The following is a 17,102-nucleotide window of genomic DNA, read 5'->3' on the forward strand; positions in this document are numbered from 1 at the left end:
TCTGCCCAGGATCGCACCATCAGCCGGGTGCTCAACTGGGTGTGGAGGGGGTGGCCACAAGGGCCTTTTGCATCAGAGTTCCAGCCCTTCGCAACCAGACAACATGAACTCTCAGCTCATCGCGGCTGTCTGCTGTGGGGACACCGCGTCGTGATTCCCCAGGGACTCCTTCAGCGCGTCCTGGAGGCTCTGCACGTTGGCCACCCGGGAATTGTCAAAATGAAGGCGTTGGCTCGGTGTTACGTCTGGTGGCCTAATATGGACGATGCCATCACTGCCTGGGTGTCCGCCTGTCAAGCGTGCCAAGAGTTGAGGCCTGCACCACCGGCAGCTAAGGGACACACCTGGGAGACGCCAAAGACACCCTGGTCGAGGGTGCACATCGATCTGGCTGGCCCCTTTCACGGCCGGACCTTTATGGTAGTGGTGGACGCCTATTCCAAATGGCTGGAGGTCGCCATGATGCCCTCCACCACTACCGAAGCCGTCATCCGGGTGCTGCGAGGCCTGTTTGCAACGCATGGGTGTCCTGATGTCCTTGTCTCTGCCAACGGACCACAGTTCACGTCAGGCACGTTTGAGCGGTATCTTTTGGGACTGGGCATCCGCCATGCCCTAACGGCACCCTTTCATCCATCCAGCAACGGGCAAGCGGAAAGAATGGTGCGCTCGGCAAAAGAGGCACTGGCGCGCCTGGACCGGGGAGACTGGCATGAGCGGGTCGCCAAATACTTGTTCGTGCAACACATCACCCCTCATGCGGCCACAGGGCGGAGTCCTGCTGAACTGCTTATGGGCCGCCGCCTCAGGTCACCGCTCGACCGGCTACACCCGGACTTTGCCGTGGCTGAACCCCCAGGCTGTGCCAACGCGCCACGGTCATTTGTCCCAGGAAACCAGGTCTTTGCCCGGAACTATGTGGGGGACATTCCTTGGGTGCCAGCCACAGTAGTGGGAGTCACTGGACCTCGCTCGTACCAGGTGGCACTCGAAGACGGACGCTTGTGGCGACGGCACATAGACCAGCTTAGGCGCAGGGTTGGGGACTTGGACACTACCGTGGTGCCCCGAACTGCGCTTGCGGCTCAAGAAGAGACACGTACAGATGGCGAGGCCCCACCTACACCTCCCTCGCAAACTGCCAGCGTGGAGCCGAACCAAGCCGTTTCAGAGGGTCTGCCAGACTTACCACAGACTCAGACCACTCCACTTGCGGAGGCTCCACCCACAGCAGCGGATCCAGGGGAGTTGGTTCCAATGCCACCTAGGGTCGCACCACAGCCTCAGCAAGAACTGTGTGGCCCTCCGGACTTGGCTACCAGTCCCCGGCGGTCTGGCAGAGTTTCCAAGCGCCCAACTTATTTTAAGGACTATGTTGTTGGACATGTATCGCTGTTGGTCTAAGTATGGGAAATGTAACCGATATGCTTTTGTGCCTAATTGAACCATTACGCGTAGTGCTGTATATAAGGAAACCATTACGATTGTAACTAACGCCTTATCTCGGTGGGGAGGGGTGTTATGTAGTGAAGTTTCACCCTGGGCCAGCAGGGGGATACTGTATATAGTTTTCACTCAGGTCTGTAGATAAGTTTTCACTCAGGTCCACGTCAGTTATCTTAGGGGGGAAACTCTGGGCTGTTGTTGCTACAATGTTGACAGCCGGCTGCCTATAAAAGCAGGCCGGCTGAGCTGTTTGCAGTCAGTTCTTTCCAGCTTACAAAATAAAGAGCTACTTGGAGAAATCGCTGTGTCGTCTGCTATGTCAACCCACAACTTAACACTTCCCTAAACAGGGCTGCCTTCAGATGTCTTCTAAAAGTCTAGTAGTTGCTGTTCTCTTTGACATCTGGTGGAAGGGTGTTCCACAAGGCGGGTGCCACTACCAAGAAGGCTCTCTGCCTGATTCCCTGTAACAGTGAGGGAACCGCCAGAAGGCCCTCAGCACTGGACCTCAGTGTCCAGGCAGAACGATGGGGGTGGAGATGCTCCTTCAGATATACTGGACCGAGGCCATTTAGGGCTTTAAAGGTCAGCACCAACACTTTGAATTGTGCTCAGAAACGTACTGGAAGCCAATGTTGGTCTTTCAAGACTGGTGTTATGTGGTCTCGGCTGCCACCCCCAGTCACCAATCTAGCTGCCGCATTCTGGATTAGCTGTAATTTCTGGGTCACCTTCAAAGGTAGCCCCACATAGAGCGCATTGCAGTAGTCCAAGCGGGAGATAACTAGAGCATGCACCACTCTGACGAGACAGTCCGTGGGCAGATAGGGTCTCAGCCTGCGTATCAGATGGAGCTGGTAAACAGTTGCCTTGGACACAGAATTGACCTGCGCCTCCATGGACAGCTGTGAGTCCAAAATGACTCCCAGGCTGCACAGTTACCCCATTCAGGACCAGGGAGTCCTCCACACCTGCCTCCTGTCCCCCCAAAACAGTACTTCTGTCTTTTCAGGATTCAACCTCAATCTGTTAGCCACCATCCATCCTCCAACCATCCTCCAATAATGTCTGGAAGTGACCGAAGTTGGCCTTGATTTGGAAAGACTTGGGTTCAAAGCCTTATTTATCAATGAAGCTCATTTGCAGGATTGGGTATGGGGGTTAGGGTAAGCCACTATCTCATCTCAACCGTTCCTAATTCTTGGGAGTATTTTGAGAACCAACTGCAGGTATATCCATGTTCTAGCAACCTGAAGGAAGAAGTGTGATTTACAAACAAGATACACAGTGAATATCAATGAGGTGTCTTACGCTCCTTTACCAAAAGTGGGTACAACAGATGCACATCATTTTAGCAGTCAAAATTAAAAATTTTAAAAAAATACTCCAGTTGCACCTTAGAGACCAACTAAGCTTGTTCTAGGTATAAGCCAGGGGTCAGCAACCTTTTTTCAGCTGTGAGCTGGTCCACCGTCCCTCAGACCTTGTGGTGGGCCGGACTATATTTTGAAGGGGGGAAAATGAACGAATTCCTATGCCCCACAAACAACCCAGAGATGCATTTTAAATAAAAGGGCACATTCTACTCATTTCAAAACATGCTGATTCCCAGACCTTCCATGGGCCAGATTGAGAAGGCGATTGGGCCGCATCTGGCCCCTGGGCCTTAGGTTGCCTACCCCTGGTATAAGCTTTCGTGTGCATGCACACTTCTTCAGATACACTGAAACAGAAGTCACCAGACCCTTATAAACAGTGGAAGGGTGGGGTGGGGTTTTTCTCAGGAGGGTAGTAGGAGATGGGTGATCAACTCAATGGGTATGATAAACCTGTTGACAACCGTTAACAACTGCAATTAGTCCAACAGGAAAAAAGCAAGGGATAGTATGCAGCTGACCAAAAATAGCATGAGCATGTGTAATGAGATGAGAATCCAATATATCTATTCAGACCAGGTCTCTCCAAAATGATCTGGAATCATTTTAGCAGTGTGCCTGCTGCAATGGCATACTCACCATGCTGCATTTTGAGTGACTTTCTCTCCTTGGTAGAGCTTAAAGGGAAATGTTTCTAGTTTGCAGGGTAGTAATTGGCGGACTCTTACGTCACTCAAGAAGACATATGTTGTACCCTCCTTGAAGCAAGGCTGTGCAGAGTGCTGATTGGTGGCCTTTGTGACATTTGCGAAGCTGCATTTCTGCTCCTTATTCCCTTCTTGGAACAGTTTTTAAACCCGCCCCCCGCCAGCATTGAAGCAGTGAAACATGCAGGCGAATGCCTGACAACAAAGTAGAAAGTTCGACTGAAGCATTGGAGCAGAGATGACAGTCATAGATCAGGAAGCTATAGAAATGTGAAGGCGTGGCCTGGGGCTGATAAGAAATGAGACTCCGACACATCATTTTGTGTTAACTCACCTCTACTCTGTATTTACTCAAGACAGGTCTGATGTTGGCTGGGACTGGGTAGATCATACTGGCATCTGCAGGATCCACAGGTGGGAGGTTTTCAGGGCCAGAATCGGAGATCTGCAAAATGAAGCCACCTCAATGTTTTACTATTTAGATATGCTACTTTTAAGGAAAAGTAAGAACCTACAAAGATTCCCCAGCAATTTTCACTGCAAGCCAAAAAGAGAGAGGTAAAGGTCAAGGACCCCTGGACGGTTAAGTCCAGTCAAAGGCAACTATGGGGTTGTAGCGATCATCTTGCTTTCAGGCCGAGGGAGCCAGCGTTTGTCCACAGACAGCTTTCCGAGTCATGTGGCCAGCAGGACTAAACCACTACTGGCACACGGAAATGCCGTTTACCCTCCTACCACAGCAGTACCTATTTATCTACTTGCACTGGCATGCTTTTGAACTGCTAGGTTGGCAGAAGCTGGGACAGAGCAATGGGAGCTCACTCCGTCGCGGGGATTTGAACCGCTGACCTTCCAATCAGCAAGTCCAAGAGGCTCAGTGGGTGTAGACCACAGTTCCACCCCATTGCACAAGTGCCACCCCATTGCACAGTGGCCACAGATGGTTTATGAGAATCTGTGGCCATTTTTCCAGTTATACTAATAGGAGCAGGTGTTGGATGCTCCTAGAATATGCAGTAGAGAAGATGTGCCAGCTAAAAGATTATTACTAGTATTATGTCTGAAACCCTGGAGAGCGGTTGTCGTTCAGTGGAGACAATACTGAGCTACATGAAACAATGTTCTGAGTTGGTAGAGGACAGCTTCCTATGTTCCTAATTCTTAGCAACATACATTGTTTGACATAGTCATATTCTTCACAGCAGTCACAACAATGTTGCTGAAATTCACACCTACGGTTCTTAAGGCTAATTTGGAGTCGTTTGCTGTGTCTGGCTTATTCCAAACATCTCCTCCCATCTGCTGAACAGTAAAGATTCCTGGTTCTTTTGGGCTTTCCACTCGCATTTATGGTAGCTAAAATTAGAAACACACTTTGGAAGTGCGATAAAACGGAAAGGCTTTAGAGAGCCGTTTTGCTGTACACAAAGCCATTCATTGCATATAAGAAGATCCCTGGAAAGCTCTTCTGTGTTATTGAATTACCCAAATCAAGTGGTTGGAGCCAGTAACTGAGAAAGGGAAATTAATTCATTGGCTGACACAATGGTTTCAAAGTAGTTTGCATTGCTCAGCCCACCAGCACCAAATCCAAATTTCTCTACAGAATTTCGGATGTAACCACCTAAGAGCCAGCTAATTCTGATTTGACCCCATCCTCCTCCATACTGAGTCCTTTGATAGTGACACTGAGACTAAGACTAAGGAGAAGGAGGCTGACAGCCAGTACCATAGCTGTCAATTTTTCCCTTTTCTTGCGAGGAATCATATTCGGAATAAGGGAATTTCCCTTAAAAAAAGTTGACAGCGATGGCCAGCACCAACTCCCTGGACAAAATGTAAGTAACATGGCAGGCAGCTGGGGACTGAATAAGGGAACATGAAGGATGATTGGGAACACCCCATTCATTCTAATGGACAAGCCCCAACTGTGTACTTATTGTTAGCATCCATCTTTCTTGAGACACAATGGAGTGTGCCTCAGTGGGTGAAGCCAAACCACTGGGTTATCAGCACACTGAATGAGGCCCTGGGTGGCCCAACAAGACCCCCCTCTCAGCTTCGCTGGTGTGGTTCAAAGGAAAGCAGAGTAGTAGTAGTAATTTCTTATTATTTATACCCCGCCCATCTGGCTGGGTTTCCCCAGTCACTCTAGGCAGCTTCCAACAAAATATTAAAAATCAAACGAAACATCAAATATAAAAAACTTCCCTAAACAGGGCTGCCTTCAGATGTCTTCTAAAAGTCTGGTAGTTGTTGTTCTCTTTGACATCTGGTGGGAGGGTGTTCCACAGGGCGGGTGCCACTACCTAGAAGGCCCTCTGCCTGCTTCCCTGTAACTTGGCTTCTTTCAGTGAGGGAACCACCAGAAGGCCTTCAGCGCTGGACCTCAGTGTCCGGGCTGAACAATGGGGTTGGAGACGCTCCTTCAGGTATACTGGGCCAAGGCCATTTAGGGGACCAGGTTGGTTGCAGAGTTGCTGAAAGGAGGCGTACAAGAAGCCATCCAACCGCTTTAGGGACCCCACTCTGGATTTGTGTAGGGTTTACTCCTTAGCCTGTTCTTCTCCTGAAGATACCCTGCAAGGCAAGAGAGTTCTCCTTCTCCTCGATGGGCTACCTTCCCAGGTTGACATCTCCATCTGCCCCTCACTTCCCTCTACAGCAGGGCTCATTATTGGTCTTGTCTGCTCAATCTGCAAGCACTTGTCTTTGCACTGGGGTTTTGAGACCCATCAACTACCCTCACCTGGTTTAGCTGGCCAATCAAAGTCGTTCCTGGAGTCTGGCTGCTGTCACATGCTGACAGCATCTAGGAGCCACAGGTGAGAGCTGAGTGCAGGAGTGAGGACCAAAAGTGGACAAACTACCCCAGAAAGAGCACGGCATGTCCCCCACCAGAGGTCCTACTCCTTTACTAACACCCCATACATGCGTCCACTGTGACTGTCTCACATTAAATTTCCGTTTTCTGAGGGAGCAGCCTGATTCAGACAGTCATTACCAATACAGGTCCATTATGAGGCAATAGAGTTTTTCACAAGGTAGCTACAGGGTAATCACAACCATCCATTGGCAGAATCATAATATAATTACTGCCGCTCACAAATGAAAGGTTATTCCAAGTTCTTCACAGTGATGCAGCTAAATTATTTCTCTTGGAAAGGTCAAGGCACGGAGGGGCAATCTTGGGGGACCTATAAAGTTTGCAGCTTTTGTTTCTATCAAATGAGTGCCACCTGTTTTTTATGGACTCAGATCAACCAAAGGGAAGTGTTTATGCTGAAGAAGAGAAGCTTCATTTAATGCCTTGCCGAAGCACAGAAAAGCCTTGTGTAAATATACTGGTGAGCTGCGGAAATATGGAGAGCAGTGAGAGTTATAAGATGATTTACTGTCCTCTATATATAGAACAGTCTGCTCTGAGCAGAATTCTAAAGCAGTTGTAGGTAAAACAGAGGAAAAGGCCTTCCTGACTTTTGCAAACTGATAAAGCTGATACAAATAACTCAGCAGGGACAGGTAAATCAGTCTGTCTCCAGTCCCTGACACTTTAATATGCATCAATCCATAAATCTGTTCAATCCCATTTTCATATTAATCTTCATTTGTGCAAAAAAAAAAAAATGCTTTTAAATGCATATTTAAATATGCATCTACATGCTGTCACCCTGCAAATATGCATTTTTAAATGTAATTTGATACTTTTTTTAAAAGTTGAGAACTACATCAGAACTAGGGTTGGAAGAGAGTTTATTCAGTCTGCATTTTAAAGTGAAATGACCTAACTTGCTGGTCCCAGATTTATATATGGATTGGAAGGCTGGTGCCAATTAGATTATGCACGTCTTCAAATTTTGCAATACTTCTAAAACTGTGTCTACAAATGCATCAAAAACATTAAAAATCACATATTTTAGAAGAACGCATGCATAATACATGCTTTAGGTGGAAGTGTGCACAATTAAAGTGTGATTAAAACAAAATAATCACAAAAAATATGAGACACCATATTTTCTTCTGCTGAGGTAGCAAAATGTCTTGGGCCAGCCTAGCATCAGCCCCAGCCTTTATGACCAATAATCAGGGAAGATGGGAATTGTAGTCCCCAGTCTCTGGGTTGCAACACATTTAGCCTGGTTTTACGAAAACAGAAGATCTCGTGGTTGGGAAGGATTCCAGTTCCTGAAGGAGTCCTCCCCACCAGTCAGTTTTCTCATGAGCAAGCAATCCTCTCTATTACTTCAGGTGGTAGCTGAGTTTTTGCACTTATTAGCCTGGTTCACACAATTTGCTAACCCTTGGTCATCATTCACATTGACAATAGTTAAGAAACCATAGGTAAAGCGAAAGCATCTTAAACCCTGGCCTATTACGCAACAGAATAGTTAAAAGCACCAGTGAGCGCAAGTGAGCCTTGAGAGTGGCTTGAATATTTCGCTGTTCTTCTGTAGCTTTTGGGTGGCTCCTTAGTTTGCATGCAATGCTAAGCTTTGGTTCAGAGTCACTAAATAGGATAAACCAACCACAAACCTTGGTTCACGTGCAAATTTTAACCACAGTTAGTAAATCATAGTTAGGCTGCTGAGCTGGGTTCACACTCAACACTAAACCATGGTTTATTGAACCATGGCTGACAAACCGTGGTTTAGCATTATGTGTGAACCATGCATACATACACAAAGCAGCAGCAGTAGAATACTTTGAAAGGGTGAGGAGACACAGGAAGGGATAGCTTTCATCTCCTTGTCCCAGCAAAAAGAAAAATCACCTACACACACACAAACAACAGCAACCCTGTGTTGCAAATGCACCATACTGTATATCATCCTGCCCTGGTTGTTTTCAGACATTCACCAATAAAAAACCATGGATAAGAATATTCGTTGAAGCTCACCTGCAGCAATTCAAATGCAGCTAGGAGGTCCCCTCCAGAAATATTTCCAAAGTACACAGGGTGGTAACTAAGTTTAGGCGGCTCATATTTCTGACCAGCCAATGTTGTCACAGGAGCAGCAACGGTAGAACCTATATATTCTGATTTACCCTAGATGTTTTTAAAAAGAGAGAGACTTAGCAGAACGTCATTTATCTTCACATTGTGCCTGTCATACAAAACCACCCCTACAACCAGAGTTTGGGATATGCAGAAGATCACGTCCACACCATGTATGCAAAGCACATTCAATGCGCATGGTGTCACCCAAAGAATCATGGAAACTGTAGTTTACCCCTCGCAGTTTCCATCACCCTTCACAAACTACAGCTCCCAGGATTCATTGGGATATAGCCATGTTCTGTAAAAATGCTTTAAATGCTTGGTGTGTCTTTAGGCCCTTCACAGCCTAGCCTAGGACCCTCGTACCTATGGGACTGCCTCTCCCGGTATGCCCCACGGAGGACCTTAAGGTCCATAAATAGCAACACCCTAGAAGTCCCGGGCCCTAAGGAAGTCAGATTAGCCTCAACCAGAGCCAGGGCCTTTTCAACACTGGCTCCGGCCTGGTGGAACACTCTGCCTCATGAGACCAGGGCCCTGCGGGATCTGATTTATTTCCGCAGGACCTGTAAGACACAGTTGTTCCGCCTGGCCTTTGGCTTGGAGCCAATTTGATTCCCTCCCCCTCTTTCTTTTCCTTTCTCCTCCTGCGATGAGGCTGCATTTTGATATTTTAATGTTCTATTTTAATCTTGTTTTTAAGTTGTGTTCCTTCAACTTGTTTTTATTATTCCTTGTTAGCCGCCCTAAGCCCGGCCTTCGCTGGGGAGGGCGAGGTATAAATAAAAATTATTATTATTAGTAGTAGTAGTGGTAGTAGTAGTAATAGTGACCCAGCAGCCAGCAGATATCATGCTACAAGCTGTGCTCTGTTTTGTGATGCTGGGCCTCAGCCTTAGAGAGCTGACCACGAAGAAAGTAGGAATGGGGACCTTAAAAAAAAAAAAAAACTGTCATGGGGTACGATACCCTGGGGGCAATCCACCAGGGCCCATATACCAGAGCCGAAAGATGATGAGGGCACTCCTTTTTGCTCTGACATGTTCTTCTCCCTCCCACGCCCTTTTCAGAAGGCTGCCATGGCAAAGACAGGTCACTCTGTCACTCAGAATTGTCAGCTGAGGGTTGCACCCCATTGTTCCATCCATTTCAGCTTTCCCCCTTCTTCCTCTGAGTTGCCACATGAAATTCAGCTGAAAGCAACAGGCTCCCCACCTCTGCTCTAGAGCAGGCTTCCTCAACCTCGGCCCTCCAGATGTTTTTGGCCTACAACTTCCATGATCCCTAGCTAGCAGGACCAGTGATCAGGGATGATGGGAACTGTAGTCTCAAAACACCTGGAGGGCCGAGGTTGAGGAAGCCTGCTAGACTTGAGTGGTCTAACACATGGCCTAGGGGCAGCATCCAGTGCCTTTTTAGGTGGCCCTGGGCAACATTTGATACCCTCCTTACCCTCTGCAGCCCTCCCAGATTTGCTCCTGTTACCCCAGAAAAGGAGACAAGTGTTTCTGAAATCAAAAGTTGGCAGCTTTTGTAATGGAAGAGGGCACTGTTTCTTTTCTTAGCCCTTTCTACATGTTGGGTGGAAGTAGGATAAATTACGTAACACAAACACAGGCCTATGCATAATTTCCATTGGGAGGAAGGGCAAGATGTGAACTGAATAAATGATAAATTATAATTTGTCCAGGCATCCAATGCAACACTGCACTCTATTAAAAAAGGACGGTTCGTTCAAACCTTTGAACGATCAACATCATTTGCTATGTAAGCAAATGTAATACAGGGGCTCAGGGCTGGATTTAACTAAATACGTGCGCTTGTGGGAGCCAGCTCGGTGGATCCCACTGGTGCAACAGGGATTGCCCCTCTTCTCTGCCCCCAACTCCCCAATCAGTTTTGGGGGTGGGTAATCAGGAGACCACCACCTCCTAACACCATGTGGAGAGATGAGAAGGGAGATCATTCCACTAGGCAAGCAGAAATCGGGTCCACTTCCTGGTGGGGCTGGGTTGCGGTCTGGCCACCTAGCCACTCCCCTCAGCGTCACACTGGGGGAGACCCTGGCCACGTCAGGTTGCCAGGCGGCCAATCAGGTCGCTTGGGGGCATGGCCAGGGACGATTTAAGCCATGGCGCAATTCTGAGGCTTTCTCTTTCAGCCTCACGCCGTGGATCTCCTGCCTTCCCACCCTTTCTTTAGGTTGTGTCATTGGCCTTGCTATGGACTTCGCTTGGTTGCCATTGAGGGGCCTGGTAGGACTTTTTCTACTTGGCCAATTGGCACCAGCCACTTGGTTTTCACCTACCTCGTAGCAATCGTCACAACTTTGTAAGGTTTGGCGGTTAGGCACTGGAATTGCGATGTGTGGGGGAGGGGAGGTGCGGCCATCACCTGCCCCTCCATCCTTAAGGGTTTTCCGTTAAAGGAATCTGGGGGTGTGGATCTCACCTGAAGCCGGGGGAGGGGCTAGGGCCATGCCACGACCCCAGCAGGAACCCGGGGGGTGCTCGAGTCGATCCGCACTGGTGGGGCTCCCCCTACTTGTGATTTAACCTTACCAGACTTCCTGCAAGGCGGGCAGAAGTCAGACATAGTCTATTGATGCCAATGCCTAAGCCAATACCGCTCACATTCTGTAACCAATAAAGTTGTGGCCTAAAATTCTGTGTCCTTGTCTCTTTATTCTCCTGGGGGTGACTTGGGGGCCTTGAAACACAAATGCTTGCACTAATTCAGCATCTCCTTAGCAATACTCTGAATTCCACCCATATTGAGGTTGAAACAAACAAACAAACAAGGTGGAGAAAATCATATTTACCACTGCATCATCATCATAGAGCTCTACGACGATCACTGGGGGGAATTCAGCAATTTCTTTTCCATCCCCATGAAGCACAATATTATTAAACAGCAGCATTTGATTCCAAGTTGGAGACAAAGTTTGTTGTATGATCTAATGGTGGGGGGAAAGTAGTGCATTAGAGTAGACAAGACTCCTGCCCTTTAGATGAGCTGTCTTGGGACATTCTATTTGCGCTATGGAATAATATGTATATTTACACACAGATTATTTATATATATATTCATAATTCGCTTGTGTCAGAGCTGCCTCTAGGTCCCAGCTCACAGAGGACCAACGCCCGGTTTATGTAATGTACAAAAGTCTTTATTGAAGTTTAGTTTCCATTTCAAACCCCAGAGCGTGCAGCCCTACGTCTTGGCCCTAGACCGGCGAAGTCCCCTCTGAGTCACTACCCCTTCCGCACCAGTTTAAGATCCTAGCCCGGCTCCACCTCCTGCGCTGTTCTTTCCTCCTCTGGGTCCTTCTGCCCCCTGGGGTTTCCTCCCTCCTGGACTCTTCTGACGCTGACCCCCCTGAGTCTTGCCCTTCCTTCCGGCGGGCTTTAGGACCTGGCTCCCTATCCGGGCTACCTGCTGTGCCGCTTGCCTGTACATTTGAACTTGGCGCGCGCGCCCCGCCGGTGACTTTCCTCTTGACCGTTTCCCCGCTCTCCGATGGAGGCGTGGCCAATCCTGACTCATCTCCTCCCTCTAGTGGTGAGAAGACTGGTCCCGATGCCTGGGACTCCTCCCCCCCACTACGCTCTGGTGGGGACGCTGGTCCTGATTTCCAACTGCTGCTCAGGGAGTCCCCGCTGGCCCCTTCCTTCTGGGGTTTCCCCCTTGGCACCCCCCTTGCCCTGGCCATCGGCGCTCCTCTCTGTGAATCTTCCGATTCGCTGGAGAGACTCGTGGAATCTCTCTGACCACTGTCACTGCCTACACCCCCCTCGGATTCCTCCTCCTCACTCTCCATTTGCTCCTTCTCCTGTGTCTCTGCTCCTGAACCCCTGACAGCTTGGCTATATTTTGAGCAATTGATTTAATTTCCTTTATGAATCACTTGCCATGAAACTCTCCAAAATGATTCAACAATAAAAACAGATGCCAACTACAGGAAGCATCGTTTCAGGACCAGGGACAGCTCCAAGCAAGCAACTTGCTCTGACAGTGGTTGGGAGCAGATATCACCACCACAGAGTGCTATGGAGATGTCCACACACACACACCCCGGTGTGCTTCACAGCTCTTTCTCCTCCTGCAGCTGTTCACATCAGCACAGCTTCATTAGTGTCAGATCCATTTCTCTTTGTGTGCGCACACCAGGGGGCGTCGACAGGACAGGGATATCGTTACCCTACGCACACCCTGGCTAGAGATGAATTTGGAATGGATTAAGGACTCCAATCAGCATGAAACTGGTTTGAGAAACAACGGATCAAACAGCATTTCATAACAATGTACGTGATACGTAAGTATTTTGGTTAGTGCTCTGTGAACATGGATCAAGAGCCTGGCACTGTAAATGAGTGAACAACAAACAGGAGTCCTTCTGGTGCAGTGCAGCACATGTGCTCTACAAATGAGCTGTGTTTCCTCTGATGTTCCTCCTTTTAAGCATCCCTTTAGCTGGTGTGACAGCAAACACTGAAGATAAATTTTGAGGATAAAAATGTACTGAAACCAGGGGTGGGAATCACTTCAATAAAAATTTATGCAATCCTTATATAGAAATGAGGATTCTCCAGCAATTACTTATTCTTTATTGGAGCTCATGTACCATCATAAAAACAATTTCAGGTGCAGCCTAGAATCTATTGCCTACAGAAAGCATTACTGGCACATATAAAGTCTGACATTCTCCAAGATTTACAGAGCAAATGTTTATATGCCTACTCAGAGGTAGGTCCAATTTATTTCCATGTGATCTGCAGCCAGGTAATCATGTACAGGGTTGCAGCCTTACAATACTGTAGAAGAGAAAAACAAGGAGGGGATATGGTATACGTTTATAATGTTATGGATGGTGTGAATGGATAAGGAGACATGCTCATAAAATGCTAAAAACCTGTAGTTTGGTCACCTAATGAAATCAACTGGCAATAGATTCAGGACAGACAAAACAAAACACTTTTTGCATGCACACAATTTATCAGGTTCCCTGCCATAAGAATGCAGTCATGGCTACTGCCTCAGATGGCTTGAAAGGAGGATTAGACCATTTTATTTGAGTCTATATCCCAGTCTATCCCATGGGTTCAAAGCAGCTTTGTCAAATTTATTTGAGTCTATGTCGCACTGTGTCCCATAAGCTCAGACCAGCTTGCAGCCGTTTTTCTAAATGTTAATAGCCTCGCGCCCTAGGGGCTCACAATCTAAGGCAATCGGATGGACTGAGCGATAAAAGAGGCCAAACAAATTGAAAATGAAATTGTCATGACCCTACTCCTCATCCACCAGTGATCTAGGCACAGAATCGGAGGCTGCAGAGGCACCATATGGGTCTGGGTCAGGGCTCAGAGCTGATGGTGGAAGACAGGGAGGCCACTGCACCTGAGATGGTTAGATAAGAACTCTCAGAGGAACTCCCTAGACCAGGGATGGCCAAAGCCACTTCCGGCCTGCCCCAGGAGGTGGGGTTGCGGGCTTCACGCCCACCCCACGTGAGCGGGGGCTGGTCCCAGCCCCCGCGAGAGCAGGGGAATCCCAGTCAGGTCTGCCCCCCCCCAGCCAGATGCTGGAAATGATATTTGGCTGGGGTATATAGCTAAGGGGGTAAGGGATTGGTTTCAGGCATGAGAGTATTGGCGGCGAGCGATTGCTCGTGTGGCGGTAGGCATTGGTAAGAAGGGGTTAAGAGGATGTGTGGGGGGGGGAGGAACGCCATCACCTCCCCCCAGCGAGCGAAGGGTGGTCCGTTAAAGGACTCCGGGGGGCGTGGCCCTGTCCGAAGCCTATGGAGGTGAGGGCCAAAGGCACGCCCCAGAGCGGTGACCCGGGGGAGCTCCTAGTCGACGTGCCTCGGCAGGAGACTCCCCCGATATAAGGTTATCCCTCCCCCGTGTATCCAGCAAATGGGCTGGAGCCGGATAGTCGTTAGGACCAATGCCTAAGCCAATGCCTCTCATTCCTGAATTCAATAAAGTTGTGGCCTAATTCGCCCAATTAACCTTAAATTATGGTGTCTCGTGTCTTTATTTACCCTGGTGGGGGGCGGGAACTCGCCACGCAACAGGTAGATCACGATCTACTGGTAGATCGTGGATGCCTGTGATAGATCGCGGTAGATCACGGGACCCCTTCCACCACCCCCCAAAAACAATTTTGAGCTCCCCCAAAAAGCCCAACAACTTTGGTCAATCCAGTGGGTAGATCATCACCACCAGCTTTTTTATAGCGGGGGTAGATTGCAGTCTCTTGGAAGTTGGACAAGCCTGCCTTAGACCACCAGGGCCTATATAGAGTCAGAGCCTGGTCCCTCATGGACACCCTCCCTTGAGCCTGACGAATCAGATGCTTCCTGCCACACATCATAGTCTGGCAGCACTGGGAGTGCATCAGGATGGAGACTATGGGATGAAGGAGGAGTGCCTGCATTTAGTCCAGAGGCTTTCCCCCTTTTTGGCTCTGAAGGCGGTAGAAGCAGGTCTCAGTCTGCTCCAAACCTTTGCGGAAGTGGCTCGCTTGGAGCTATCCATGGTGCTGCAGCCTTGTCTCCAGCCTTGCTGATTTCCTGGTGGGCTCCAGCATCAGACCAGAACATGATCAATATAGTAAATGTAAAATCTAGTGGTTTTGTGTGGGTTTTTTTTTTTTTTTAATTAGGGAATTAATTAATTAATTAATTAATTGTTTAGGGAAGTTTTTAATATTTAATGCTGTATTGTTTTTAACACTCGATTGGGAGCCGCCCAGAGTGACTGGGGAAACTCAGCCAGATGGGCGGGGTATAAATAAATTATTATTATTCATTCATTCATTCATTCATTCATTCATTGATTATTTACTTAATTAAAACAACAACAACCCTGAGCTGAAACCAGCAATAACCCTGGGATAGGCAACACACTGCCTCCCAGGGGTAGTTAGCTTCCAAATTCCATCAGCTTCACCACTATGGCTGCCCTGTGATCCTTGGGTGAAGGGTGGGTTAGAATCTTAGGATCACAGAATTGCAGAGTTAGAAGGGACCGTGAGGCTCATCCAGTCCAACCCCCCCCCCAATGCAGGAATCTTTCCCCCCCCAATGTAGGACTGGAAACCGCAACCCTGAGATTAAGAGTGACTCTTGCTCTGCTGCCTGGGCTATCCAAAGCAGTATAGAAATTTAATAATTTTAATTAATTAATTAATTAATTAATTAATTAATTAAATAACAGACTTGGGGTGCTCACATGCTCGTTTTGACATATCTCCAATTAAAAGTAGTAACCAGACAAGGGAAAACCCTAGTTAAGAACTTAGGAAGCCAATTCCAACCAGTCTGAGAAGACAACACTAAGCCAGAAGGGGTAATTGGCCTATGACTTAGTAGAAGGTAGCTTTGTGGTGTTTTACTCGCCACAGGGAACCAGGCAAACAATGATTTACGAACTACATCTTCCTTTACCTACTCAGCACACGCTGGGAGATGACCTCTGTGCTGGAAAAAGAAATGCTATTTGTGCTTATAAATACTTCAGTTTCTTGTACCACCGCCCTCTCTTCTTCTCGCTCTTACCTTCGTGGTCTGGCAGTGCGAAACAAACGTGACTTTGGCAAAGGGGTCAGAAAGCCCACTGCTGTCGGCTGCGATAAGACCCCTGGCCTGATACATGTGAACTCTCAGCTGGAAAACATTCTTGGCTGTGTAAGCACAACAGAAAGAAGGAAAGTTATCATGGTGGGGAGGGATGAAAGTGGTCCATCCTGCAAGTTCATCTTCAGGTAGGGCTGGGAGAGACTCCTGCCTGAAACCCAGGAGAGCAGCTGCCAGTCAGTGTAGACAATCCTGAGAAATATTCACCCAGTCATCTGATTCAGTATAAGGTACCATATTTTTCGCTCTATAGGGCGCACTTTTTCCCCTCCAAAAATGAAGGGGAAATGTGTGTGCATCCTATGGAGTGAATGCAGGCTCCTTGGCTTCAGCGAAAGCAATGGGAAGCCCCCGAAGTGCAGAGGCAGCGCTCCCTTCGTGCTCCAGAGGCTTTGCATTGCTTTCGCTGAAGCCTGGAGAGCGAGAGGGGCCGGTGCGCACCGACCCCTCTCGCTCTCCAGGCTTCAGGCAGCTATCCGCAAGCCTTCGGAGCGCAGCAGGAGTCCCCCCCCCCCGTGCTCCAAAGGCTTGCAGAGAGCAGCCTGCAGCCCGGGGAGCGCAGCACCAACTCCCGTTGCACTCTCTGGGCTTCAGGCAGCTATCCGCAAGCTCCAGGAGCAGCGGCAAGGCTGTGCGCAACCTTGCCACAGCTCCCGGACCTGTTCTGGGGGCTGGGGTCGGGGGAAGCTTGGGCTTCCCCCGCCCCAGCCCCGTGGCTAAAAACAAAGCCAAGACAGCCAGCGGGATGGATCCCGCTCGCTGTCTTGGCTTCTGCCAAAGCCACGTGCAGCCTCTCCCGGCTGGAGAGGTTACGCACGGCTAAAGAGGAAGCCAAGACCGCCAGCGGGATGGATTCTTTACTCTTTGGGGTTGGGGGGAATGTATTTTTCCCCCTTTATTTTGCCCCCTAAAAACTAGGTGTGCCCTATAGT

At 48.6% G+C, this 17,102-nt stretch overlaps 1 protein-coding gene across 2 annotated transcripts in view; it reads right to left on the bottom strand.

The window, feature by feature from the left end:
* Positions 1-17,102, bottom strand: part of FER1L6 (fer-1 like family member 6) — a 121,714-nt gene that overhangs the window by 43,483 nt on the left and 61,129 nt on the right. For both annotated transcript variants that reach the window (XM_081873946.1, XM_081873945.1), the window contains exons 20-23: positions 16,093-16,217; positions 11,350-11,484; positions 8,427-8,576; positions 3,864-3,974 (exon numbers count right to left, since the gene is read on the bottom strand). In XM_081873946.1, the coding sequence (XP_081730072.1) occupies positions 3,864-3,974; positions 8,427-8,576; positions 11,350-11,484; positions 16,093-16,217 (521 nt within the window). The remainder of the gene's footprint in view (positions 1-3,863; positions 3,975-8,426; positions 8,577-11,349; positions 11,485-16,092; positions 16,218-17,102) is intronic.

The sequence above is a fragment of the Podarcis erhardii genome, assembly GCF_964252035.2.
Source record: "Podarcis erhardii genome assembly, chromosome: 8".
Taxonomy (NCBI): domain Eukaryota; kingdom Metazoa; phylum Chordata; class Lepidosauria; order Squamata; family Lacertidae; genus Podarcis; species Podarcis erhardii.